Below are 13875 nucleotides of genomic sequence, written 5' to 3' on the forward strand. Positions count from 1 at the left end.
ATTAGTTGTAACATAACCTTTAGAAAACACACATCCATTTTTGTTTATGAAAATCATTGTAAATGTTTTAAGTAATATATAAGAAAACAAACTCGAAGAAAACGATGTAATAAATAATGTGTCAAGTAATACAAGTGTAAGTACGTAATAACAAAATGAAGTGGTAATGTTGCCGGCAAAAGGTCCTTTGATTAAGTAAGCCCTTAGTGTAATCGAACGTAATTTATTTATAAATGAAGACTTTTACAAGTGAATTTAAGTCTGTTAAACATAGGAAATCTAACACATTATTATAAAATAATATTAAACATGAACGTAATTAATAATTACGAAAACGAACGTCGGGGGAGCAGATCCCGAGCTCTAGAGAGGTCCTTAAGCTATTCTGAAGCTATCGGTAATGGATCTGGAAGATCATCGATTGAAATACCGAGAATAGTCAACACAGAAGTATACGCAAATGAAGAGATAAAAAAACATTACAGAATTTCCCAAACATACGTCGAAGGCAGAGAAATCGCTTTCCCTTTTGTAAATAATGACGATAACAATGCGTACCATGGAGGTAAAATTGAATTAGGATATACAGAATATTCAAGTGAAGACGAACAAACAGATGATGGTCTCGTGATGACGATTGATGTTGAGACGGAAAGTCCGAAAAGTTCGGAGAAAAGAAATATTTCGGATGCATCAACTCAACCCCTCGTCGGTTCCGTCGTGTCGACTGATATTTACGACACTATCGAAAGTGCGGATAGTATTTATAATGAGACTGACGCAAGAGCACCTTCAGCTCATGGTTATTCTACCCCATATACGAAAAGGCGCAAGAAAGGCAAACGATCTCGGTAAGAAATATAATTAGAAGTCTATTATATAGAAAAAATATTTTCTTTTGGTTTTTTTATCCTTATTTGCAATTACAAACATTTAAAATTTTTTATTTTCCATTTTAATAAATTAATTATTTTTAACTTTTGTTCCAAAAAACTAAGCTTTTCTTTACAATTAATCTAAAATTTATCATTTTACATTTTTGAAACCAATTTTACAAAATCATACGTTAATTAACCTACTCCCGGAATTAGATTTTACCGAAAATAGGATAGGTCTTTATGCATTCAATCTTGTATACAACAAATTTAGATAAATATACTTCGACACCATGAAAATTTAGGACCAAAATCAGTCAGGACGCTTTATTAATATAATTACAGTTTAACCTTTTTTTTCATCAAGGATGTCATCAAGTATCATGATTATGTGTAATTATTTGGTTCAGTTAGGTTTCCTTTGATAAATTTAATGACATCTGGAAGTCCTTTATTGATTATATATTCTGTGTTTTCCTACGAAGTACAAAAATAGCGGAAACTACACAACCTTGACACTATTCGCCACAATACGGCCTCATCTATCAAACCACGCCGAATTATAGTCATTTATTAAGAATATTATAATCATATGATAAAAGTATTTGTTAAGTTCGTGTAATTATTCTGTAATCGAGTTTTGATGATAGCAAATAATCTCATGAACTAGCTGCAGAGGAGTTAATGAATGTACCGTGCAAGTTACATGCAACCTCAAGGGCAGAATACATTCCCTTAGTATTGAGATGACAAACAAACATGATCGGAGAGATTACAGGCTCGAGATTCTTTAAGTACTTTTCGAGGCATGAAACTGCGAACACCTGAAATGTAATAGTAATTATAAATCTAATCTACACCACGAAGCAAATATTGAATTCTGAATGTTTTGATAGCGAATTAAAGAAAATGCGATTTTAAATCCTTACAATACGTAATCTTTTATATTTGGAGTCTCTATTAAACAAAGGAAGTCTAGGATAATATGAACGTCGTCCTTTTTTAAATTATAGTTAATAGTTTTTGTTTGTGAAGGTACCTTGTAAAGGTATCGCTTATACATTGAAACATAGTTTTTTTTTTTAAATTTTTTTTTTTTAATTTTTTATCTTTAGCAGTAGATTTTTCTCTAATCCACAGTTCCACGCGGTACAATATTTACGCTAAAATATATTTATAATCGAAGTGAATTTTGACTAATATAATAAACGATAAAGTACACTGTCTGTCTGTCACGCTTTCAAGATTAAACCACTGAACCGAATTTAATGAAATTTGTAGAGCAAGCGTAAACTCCAAGAAAGGACAAAGGCTACTTTTTTATACCTAAAACCTATGACTATCACTATCACGCGGGTGATACCGCTGGAGTATCTATAAAATAAATATAATCAAATATTTAAATATTTTTATAAAGTGATTCTACTTAATGTGCACAAAATAATTTTCTAAATTACCTACTACAATTGGAATACTTGCTTTATTCATACTGTACGAAACTCAAAATCAAACGCAGAATCGTTTCTTTTTTAATTGTTACAAATAAAATGTTGCACGTAAATTCGACCTTGAAATTGTAATCCCATCTCGCTTAAGGAGGATTTTCTTTAAAAATATTTATCAATTGTATTTATTATATACCGCGCAGTACACTGGTTCAAATTTCGATAAATCATTTTTATCGTTAAATTTGATAAGATAGAAGTATAACCAAATATGACATATTTTCGAGGAACAATTCGCCAACTTCTTATCAAACTAATATTTATTTTAAATACGTATGATTGTATTATTTTAAGAACCACAAATAATTTTAGTCATTTGTTTTCCCCGTGATGGCTACGATATTAAAACCAAAATTAAGAGTCGATAAAATCTATACTTTTTTTTTATCATATTTTTTTTATGTTTTTATTTTATGTAATATGTAGGCGGACGGGCAAGTAGGCCACCTGATGATAAGTTGTCACCACCGCCCATAGACAATGACTCTGTAAGAAATAATAACCATTCCTTACATCACAACAATGCGCCACCTACCTTGGGTGCTAAGATGTTATATCCCTTGTGCCTGTAGTTACACTGGCTCACTCACCCTTCAAACCGGAACACAACAATACTGAGTATTTCTATTCGGCGGTAGAATATATGATGAGTGGTACCTACCCAGACGGGCTTGCACAAAGCCCTACCACCAAATAAAGCGATAGTAACTCTGTCTGTTACCTCTCCAAGCGTAAAACGCTGAACTGATTTAGATTAAATTTATATGATCATAGTTTAAGTTTCCGAGAAGGATATTTACTAAGACTATTTTAATACACCGCTCGAGGCGGTAAAACGGTGACGGTTTATGTGTTATAGGTAAAGTTTTATAAATACGCGGGTAAAGCCACAGGTTCAGCCAGTAAAACTATATCATTAAGGTGGAGCTTGTGTTATTTGTCTATACGATAATAGGCCAAGGGGTCAGCATTGAACGAGCGATTGTCACATCGATAACGCTGCATAAATAATAATCAACCCAAACTTTTTTGATGATATGTTAATTTTTTTATTCGCAGACGACAACACGGCAGGCCAATTAGATCTAGGAGAGTAGTTTATAAGACTGGAGAAGAGAATGTACCTGTTAGGAGCAACGTGCCCGCTAAGTCTCTTAAATACATGAGGGATATCGTCAACACTGTAGTAAGTGCGAACTTTACATCTGAGTGCGATCTTGTTTACGATTAACTTAACATTTCATAGCTTTATAACCTACACAAAAATAAACACGCCATAAAACACATACATACATCGCCAATGTATTGCCATAGGGAAAACTTTAGCAAATGAAATATGGAATTTATACAATTGCTAAAGATAGATAATCGTATTAAATAAAGGTATTTCAAGGGTTGCGACAAGTGATAGATTATCTCTAGACAGACTATCTTTTTAAAACGAACGATGAGTGAACAGATTTTTCGAGTTATAACAGTTGACTTGTATTGTTTTTAATTGGCCAAAACATGATGCTCGGTAAAAATTGCGAACGAATTCGATTGATAGTTTGACGACTCGACTAAAATGTATTCTATATTAGTAACCAATATATTGGAAAGTAAAGAATTCATGATGCTATCTATATCCATTTTTTTTTACGGAGATATTATAATCAAGTCCAAAACAATACTTGAATCGTACAAACTCGTACTGTACTCGTAATCGTACTTCTACTGTTTTATAAATGAATGAGCTGAGCCGGATTCAAAGGTCCTGAGGCCCTGGGGCCACAAAGGAGTGAAGGTCCCGGAGCAGCAGAGGCGTGGAGACCCTAATAATTATTTTAGAAATTAATTTCAATATTTTAATTTCTGTCAGTAACTGTAACTTTTAAAGAAGTAAATAGTAACATTATTATAATTTATTTAATCTTGATCTCTGTTGTGGGGGCCCGTCTTATGTGGAGGCCCTAGGGCAGTAGCCCCGGTTCCCCCCTCTATATCCGGTCTTGTAAATCAGATGAAGAACCTAATTTTATCAAAACAGACCGATTACCATATGACACTAAAAACTGAATACTATAAATATGTTGTTTAAAATACCTAATCAGTTACTCGTGGAGTCGTTTCCATATCTTAACAGATTTGACTAGCCTTGCTTTGTCTAACACGGGCTCCAAAAATAACAGATAAGATATTGAATATATGTATTAATTTTTAAGTTTTAAGTTTGCCAAAAAGTTGAAAGGTATTTTATTGAAACAATTTTGTTGAAAGATGCTTATAATCGCTTTTGATTTAGTTCTAGATTTATCTGGGACCTGGTTGATGAGTAAAATACTTTCAAATATTCGTTTACCTTTGCAAAAAAACTTATTTACTATATATACATCGTTATAAATTCCAAATAAAATTAAATAATAAAAGAGACGTTTCACTTTATATCTAACGCAATACAACAACATGCAACCACAATTCTGATATTATTACCCTCTTCCATCTTAACAAAGGTATAACAAAAATTATGAAGTAAAACATAACGTCATTCATCATTCAAATTGATACATTAACATTTATATAGATTACAAAGTATATAATTATTTTTTTAGTGGCATCTTGTAAAAGAATCTGATTATTTATAGTAAAAATATGTATAACAAGTAATAAACTTCACTGATTGCGTAACATTAATTATATTTGTTGTTGAGAACATGTTATGATAATCCAAATTATTTCCAGATCAACAGCAAATGGCGTTGCATACTCCTAATGATGATCTGCACTTATTTCATCTTCTGGTTCATCTTTGCTGGAATCTGGTACGCGGTGGCATCTTCCTATCAAGACGACATTGGAGATGGAAAGGAGCACTGTGTTACGGGAACTTCATCTTTCGCTGGTTTTCTTATGATGTCTGTGGAAACTCAGGTAAATAGAAATTAGGATATTATGTTTAAGTTAGAATGGGCAATTTAGTATTTAATTGTCATTTACACGGTTATCATTTTCACTAAGACTACCTACTGCTTCTGGAAATCGAAATAGTTAATTTTCTATCTTACTACAGAATAGTATTTAAAGATAATAATTTTTTTTTATACTAAAAATCTGGGACATTTGCATGATTTGTATAAATTTCTTGCCGCGTTTGGGACAAACTTGGTGATATGTATATAGATTGGTTATCCAAAGATGTTACATTTTAATTCTATTATAAATTACACCTTATATTTAGTGGCAAAATCCTGGGCAATGGTTCCAATTTTAATATGCTTATGTATATGCTTTCAGATGACCATCGGCTACGGCGTCAGATATCCAAACGAAGAGTGCCCTGAAGCTATCATTGTTATGGTTTTAGAGGTATGTATCCTATTAGACAATATTTGAAATCACTTTGAATTCTCCCCATACTTTAATTGTGTGGATTTAAAATTATTGAAAACTAATCTCTATCTCACATTTTGCACCAGATTGTAGCGGGAACAGCTCTATCAGGAGGTCTTTCGAGTTTGCTGTTCACGAAATTAGTGAGGCCAAATAAACATGTATCGTCTGTTGGGTTCAGTAAGAAAGCCACTGTAAGTACCAATGAATATAAAATGAAGATATATTTGTTTGAAAAATCTCAGCCCTAGGTCATTGACATACCGATTCGGCACATTCCATCCCAGAGAACTACTGATAATTTTATATAAAAATATAATAAACAGTTAGTGTAGTAAATAAAAATGCATCTTAGTATATTTGTTTGGAGTTAATTGATCTCGACATCAATTTCGGTGAACCAATCTCCATTTAAATTGGTACATAAATGTATATATTCTCTCTTAGTAAAAAACCTTTTTTCACTTCAACTTCTCTCAGTTCTTAGTTACTTAGTTCTGTAGTAACTCGCTGCTAGAAGGCGCTGCAATATCGATATTGTTCCACCGATCGCTTAATATAAGTATAAACTTGATGGTTTTGTTAGGTTTAGAAATTATAACTAACAACATCTAAACACATATTAGATGATGGAACTATTATATTATTGAGGTCACATACATCGCTGAGACCCCAATAATACGCACGAGGAGCTTTACATATAATTTCATGCAATGAAACATCTGAAGCATGGAAGACTTCCCACATTTGAGTTCCGATCAATAGAAACTGGTTATTAATGGGACTGAATAATTATCTTCTGTGCAAGATTTTCTCATTATAGACAACATCGATACTATTAGGTGTGATTATATTCAAGTACAAGCTCATTACGTAATAAAAAATATATGGTAAGCAAGTAATGAGCGTTTTTCTGTGAAACCATTTGTTATTGATATAATAACAGTCATTATGTATCACAGAAATAGCTTCTGTAACCGAAACATGCATACGGGTCGAGATTAATGCTTATAAATAAAACTTCCCATGAACTCGAGTTTTTTTTTGTATAAATTGTATAATCTATGTCAAATCTATTTCAAGAAAAGATACTAGCAACTTCTTGGAACGAAATTCTTTTATGCGATTAACGGCCGATTGAACTGGCAGAAATCGTCACGTAAGGGAAAAGGTTTATGCCCACTCCACGCGATGAAAGAAGAAGAGGGAATGCCCTCTCTTTCATTTTCTCTCTGTTTCTTTTGAATTGTTTACGGTTTTTATTGTTTTGATTTACACGGGAATTTTAATAACCATTCTGTGATTGTCATTTAATTGTTTTCAAACTTCCCTCATCACATTTTCTACCGCCAAACAGCAATACTTTGTATTGTTGTGTTCCGGATTGAAGGGTATGAGTATAACTACAGGCACAAAGGACATAAAATCATCATTCCCAAGGTTGGTAGAACATTGGTGATGTATGGTATGGATAATATTTCTCACAGCGCTAATAAGTATGGGCGGTCGTGACCACTTACCGTCTGTATACCGTTTGTACTACCGGTGTAAAAGTGATTTGTGACTAACCTGACTGCTTATCATCAAGTAACCTATTTGATCATCTGTCGGTCGTCTGTCGACTAATCTCCTTTTGGTGAATTATAAATTAATATGTAGCATATCATATCAGTTCATTAAAGACACCATTTTATGACAGGTGTGTCTGCGTGACGGCGAACTCTGCCTTCAGTTCAGGGTGTGGGATCTACTGAACCTTCACTTGATTGGGGGTACGATCACTGCGTACATGTTGAAACCAATCAGGTAAATGTTATTTTCATTCACTTTAAAAGTGTAAAACTTATTATCCTTTATGGGTTATGTACCCCTAATGGAAAATTAAAAGTAACATTAAATACATGCATAGCAGAGTCATTTGAAGAGGTAAAAACAAATTTAAAAACTATATAAACAATATAATATATTGTATACAAACTGACTAACGATATTTCTCTCAGGACTTTAGAAGGTGAAACCGTGCAAAATTATATTCACCAGCTCGAACTGAAGGAGGCTCGTGCTTTTCTATTATGGCCCATCACAGTGGTCCATGTGATTGATGCGCAGAGTCCTCTCTATGACTTTACAGCTCAGGATATGATGGACTACAGGTATGAGTAGAAGTATTTATATGTTTTTTGCTTATAGGACTGAGTTCACCACGTGGTTCGAACACGTGTATCATAAGCAAGGATTTCTGATTTAACTCGGAGCAAGCATGACTTAAATTTTAATTTGGTCAATAATATCCTGCTCGGCAGAAATGAAAGATACTCTTGCACTCTAAGTATTATAAGTTATTCATAACTTTTAATTACAGGTTTGAAATAGTTGTGTGTTTGACGGGATCGTCTAAAAATATGGGAACAATGACGCAGAGTAGAACATCTTATCTCTCAAAAGAAATCATTTGGGGTTACCGATTCAAGAATGTTTTGAAGTAAGTCATAATTTTTTACATTATTTCAGATAGGTTAACAGACTGACAAATGATCAGTTGATGGTAAAGAGTCACCACCGCCCGTAGACCTTGACTCTGTATGAAATATTATTGACAATATTAGAATTGACATATTTTAGAGTTGTTCTATGATCATATAAAAATATTCATCTCTATTTGTTATATGGGCAAATTTTTCGTACTCAACTGATAAAGTGTAACTGTGAACTCAGTGAACTCATATGACTTCACGCCGGAAAAAGGAAAGAAGCTGTAGGGTACACCTACACATAATACATAATAAGCTTAAAGTATATTTTTTTTAGGTACTCCAAAAAAGAAGAGGCTTATGTCATTGATTTAGAAAATCTGAACACCGTCGAACAAGTAGAAACGCCGCTGTGCAGCGCCAGCCGCTTGAAAGAATTCGAAGAGAACATCAAATCGTCTCAACAATTGCTATCAACGCCTACCTTCACTTCTCTATCTCCTACCAACTTATCTCTAAGCCAGGAAGATTCATCAAATCTATCCCCAGCCCCTGAATCTTTACCTTCATCACCTTCTTTTAGCAGAACTGGTACGCAAAGAAGTTTTGGATGGCATTTTAGAAAATACCGCCCTGAGAATTATATGCAGGATCATGGAGTGCATATTATAACTTCAGCCAAAGCGGTTGAAATTTAAATATTATAAAATATTGTATCATAATTAAATATTGGAATCGAAGAATCTAGAATTTTATTTCCTAAGTTCGACCTAATATATAAGTATAAAAAGCGCCATTTCTTACAGCGCCATTGTCTAAGGGCGGTAGTGATCGTTTACCAACAGGTGACCTATTTGCACGTCCGCCTACCGATATCATAAAAAAAAAATTAAACAACAACGGAACTGGATCTCGATGACCATGAATGATGACTCAAAAGTTTTCGTGATTGATATTTCTTAATATTCATATATTTTATACCCCATAAAAGCTTCAAAAATATCGATCGATCAAAAATATCGATATATGATCGATTAGACCCTCATGCGGAAATCTCAAGTTACCCTTTTCATATTAGTAGGATGCTATCTGATTGCTTACGTACACTACAAACAGCGAGCCCAAGCAGTTTTAATGACTTTTTAAAGGGTTTTATGTCATATAGGTAGGCGAACTGTCAAATAGGCTACCTGATGGTAAGTGGACAGCACTGCCTATAGACAGTGACACTTCAAGAAATAGCAGTCTTGGGTTGTTGAGTTGTTAGAGAGTTACCTTATAAGCTGGAACACTGTAATACCAGTACTGCTGTTTGGCGGTAAAATTTTCTAACTATGATGTACCAAGTAAGCTTTCGCAAAAACAACATCAAGGATAAAAAAGTTGACGCGTCGATATAAATTTTAAGGATTTCGGCGTTTTTCAAAATGTTTCTATACCCTTAAATATAGCCAAAATTATTTACCAGTTTAAGCTAAAATAAGTATTGTATCTTTGCTGTACCCAAAGCTACAAAAAATTAATAAACCATAAACAGAACCGAAGACCGTGTGTATCAGATACAAGGACAACAAAATAATTGGTCAAAATTTAATAATAATAAAAAGATGCTTAAAGTGCAACGGAAATCAGTTCTAAAAACAGCTTAACCAACTCGAAATCAAGGTTTTGATATTAAACAAAACCCTTTCTGCATACTTGCTTTTATAAATGATTAATGATTGAAGTATATCCTTCCCTTAAAATACTTTTTTTTCTTTTTAACTTATATTAGCGTTGCATCTTAACATAGAATGCGATCAATTGGGACGTAGGTCTTTTACCTACTTGACTCCCCATCAAGAGACGAGCAACACTACTGAATTTGTGAAGAATACCAAGGAAATCCCTACCGAAACAGGTTTCAGTCATGGGTCATCCACAAATGGGAGAGCGGTCCCCTTTAAGAAGAGTTCTGCATAATGCGTTATTTCAAAACTATCTCGTACCCCTCTGTTCCGTACTGATGACGGCTTAGGTAGGTAGGCGGCACTTTGCAAGTACGTCTGGGTGAGTAACACCCACGCGTCATATATTGCACCGATAAACAACGATACTATTATTTTATTATTGTTTTCCAGTTTTACCGTAGAGCGAGGGAGCAGTGATAATGACTATGGTCGGTAGTGATCACATCAGGTGGCCCATTTGACAGTCCGATTATTTAATGAAATAAAAATAAAAATTGCCAAAAATGTTTAACAGCCTGGTGGTTAGAACATCTAAATCGCAACCAAAGATTGCGAGTTCAAAACAAGAACCATCGATTTTTTATGTACTAAGTTTATGTTTAAAATTAATTCCGTACTCGGTAGTGAAGGGAACCACGACGCTGTTTGCGCAAGTTACATTCGACATATGCAATCCTTACTCAAAAAAACTCACAAGAAAATAATCACATGAAAAATCAGTATTGCTTGAACCCGCACTAAGGTTCGGTTAGGCAGTACTAACCACTAAGCCATCGGCTTACTTATAAATATAAACGTGACAAATGTTACGTCAACGAGTTCAATAAACAGATTAAAACAAAATCGGAAGGCATTATATAATGTAGAACACGCGGACTGGATGTTTAAAAATAACCTGCAAACGTTTCTAGATAAACATTAAACGAATATTATATTAAAAGTTATTAATAAACGCTTAACATGTGTTGATAACTAAGATGGTTTCCATTTTTTTCTATACTGCAAATCGGTAAACATATTTAATACATTTTATCCTCCAAAAATGGACCCCCGGAGACTGATTACATTCTTATTAATAAAAATATTTAATCGCTGTTTAACTGACTTCAAAATTGATGTAAAATATTATGGAGCCGAGTTGGCCCAGTGGTTAGAACGCGTGCATCTTAACCGATGATTTCGTGTTCAAACCCAGGCAGGCACCACTGAATTTTTCATGTGATAAATTTGTGTGTATAATTCATCTCGTGCTCGGCGGTGAAGGAAAACATCATGAGGAAACCTGCATGTGTCTAATTTCAACGAAATTCTGTCACATGTGTATTCCACTTACCCATATGCTCCAAACCTTCTACTCAAAGGGAGAAGAGGCCTTAGCCCAGCAGTGGGAAATTTACAGGCTCTTAATGTAATGTAAAAAAATGTCAAATATTATGAAGTTTTTATTTAACTCTACATGCAGTGTAAATGAAAATCATATAATTGTAAATTTATGTGATTAAACCAGGATACAGCTGGACAAAGCGCGACCGACTCATTAGGATGTTCTGTTCCAATGAAGGTAAACACGCAAAGAAAGAGCTAAGGGCATTGAAATAAAGGAAAACAAAGACTTTCAATTGAATTCATCCTTTGGTTGAAATATACCAAAAACACAAACACCACATGTGAGGTGTTGCATTTATTTGTAACGTCTATCATTGTTATAACGACGAACAGATCTTAAACGAATAATAACAGAATAACCTCCCACGTACGTTAATTAGGTTAGGGCTGCCACAAAACAATATTTTTTTATATAAATTTAATTTATATTTTTATAACATCTAGTTTATACTTTTGGTTACCCGCTTGTGATCACCCCCTGTCATTTGTTAGGTACCGAATGTCCTGTTCTGTGCAGAGGAGCAACTATAACTAAATAAACTCTCTTTCGTATTCTTAATATTACTAAATACGTATATTAAATTCATTCTTACTTCATTCTCCTTTATCTGTCCATCTGTCCAGTTTCATTTTACTCGCCGCAAATTATTTTTATATTATTATAAGGATTTAAATAATTAATATACCACACGATACACTAGGCAAAATATCATATGGAAGGAGCAGTATGGACGACTATTATGTTTTTTTTTAATAGTTATAGTTACTATTTCAAAATATTATTATTATAATAAACGAAAGTAACTTCAAGATTCATATCATGCTAACCAATTAATATTTTAATATTTAAACGTCACTGTTCTAATTTTATTTATTTAGACGAATCGTTGCAATAACTGACAAAAACATATATACTTTATTAAAGTAGGCCTTTGAATCATAATTCTACAACATTATGCTGATATTGGCAATATAAAATACTCATATTATTTTAATATTTATTGAATAATTCACAAGTGACAACCCTACAAAAAATTTCTTTAAACTCGATCGAAAACAATTCAAAGCGTTATTTCCACACAAACATTATAAATAAACTGGGCTTGTTTATTTTAGTACGAGAAACATTCGTTCATACTTGAACTCTAAATCATATTAATATAATAAAAAGGTTCATCTGTATGTTATTTCCGGATTTAAGAAGAAACTACTAAACCAATTGTTATGGAACTATCATAGTTTCGTTTGTAGTTACAGAAGTTAGGGCGGGCTTAGATATAGCCATGGTATGTTGCGTTTATATCGCTTTAGTCTAGCGGTTAGCTCATGACATTGCAGACAAGATATCGCAATTTCTCACTCGTTGACTAGAAGTTCCTGGGCGAATACGTAAAGATTCAGCGCCTCGTGTATGTCTGGTCGCGTCAGAGTGCATCTATATTCGCGGAAAGCACACACTTGATCTGTATGTGATGCAGTTGACGTATCTTTGGTGAGACTAGTCTGACCGATTGAAAAACGAAATATCATTTAAAATTTGAGATATCAATGTCCAAGTAGTTGAAAATACAATTGTCGATCCGAACGCTTACCAAGCGAACGGAAGGAAAACTTGTATACCTATAAATAATGATCTATTCTAATAAATAACGGAAAAAATCTTTTAAGTTATCTAATTCAAAAGCTGGTTTAACAAACCGGTACACATAAAAGGTATACCAGAGAATGTCGCGGGTTTCGCTAATAGTTTTAGTACATAATATTAGTATGTAGGCTTCGTAGTTTCATCCGCTTTAAAGTCAGATTATGGACGTGACGACCGTGAATTTTATGTTCAGATTTCTAAGACGTCTACAAAAAAAGGTTTTATATCTTGTCAGCGATGAAATATATATAATAGATAAGTCATAGTAATCAAAAACTAAATGTACCCTTGAGTTGTGTAAGCGTTGGTTTGGTCTTGTTTTGCCAATGTTCAGGGGCAAAGTCCACATATCACCAGGAGGAACATTTACCTGTCTGGTTTGTAAAATAAATAAACAATAAAATATATTTAATGTATGGACATAAATTATTCACTGAACGAAGATCTCAGCACTCGTGAGGAAACCTACATTATATTCCAAGCACAAGAGATCAAAATCCAAATAAACAAAATTTGACAATCGAATTTATTTAATTTTAATTTACATTGGTCCATAGCTTGAATGATCTATGATGTGAAAAAGTGGCGTTTTAAACCTGAAAAACAGCCTGAAATAAAGCATCGTGGAAGCCTTTCCCAGGACATTAGTTTTTTTACTAGTTTTTGTTATTATGTTGTTACACTTAAACTATTATTGACAAAGTGTTATGTATAATGGAATAAAAAAATATTTTAGTTTTCATTTGTTGTTACTTCATACTACTTCGCTACTAGCTAGTTTCAGGAATTAATGTTTTTAAAAATAATATCAATTATTTGGTTAATTTAATTTTGCTTGTAAATTAATTTAAAATTTTTAATACAGATTTTTTTAATGAGCTATCTCCAACCCTT

The 13875-nt window shown here is 33.3% G+C and overlaps 1 protein-coding gene across 1 annotated transcript; it reads left to right on the forward strand.

Annotated features, from left to right (window-relative positions):
* The first annotated feature begins 86 nt into the window (after positions 1-86).
* On the forward strand, positions 87-8938 carry LOC125072793 (ATP-sensitive inward rectifier potassium channel 10-like). Its single transcript, XM_047683488.1, has 9 exons — positions 87-851; positions 3440-3566; positions 5102-5290; positions 5654-5725; positions 5836-5943; positions 7449-7555; positions 7750-7902; positions 8112-8231; positions 8558-8938. The coding sequence occupies exons 1-9, from the start codon at positions 310-312 to the stop codon at positions 8916-8918; spliced, it is 1779 nt and encodes a 592-aa protein (XP_047539444.1). The 5' UTR covers positions 87-309; the 3' UTR covers positions 8919-8938.
* Positions 8939-13875: the final 4937 nt, after the last annotated feature.

The sequence above is a fragment of the Vanessa atalanta genome, chromosome 22 (assembly GCF_905147765.1).
Source record: "Vanessa atalanta chromosome 22, ilVanAtal1.2, whole genome shotgun sequence".
Classification (NCBI taxonomy): domain Eukaryota; kingdom Metazoa; phylum Arthropoda; class Insecta; order Lepidoptera; family Nymphalidae; genus Vanessa; species Vanessa atalanta.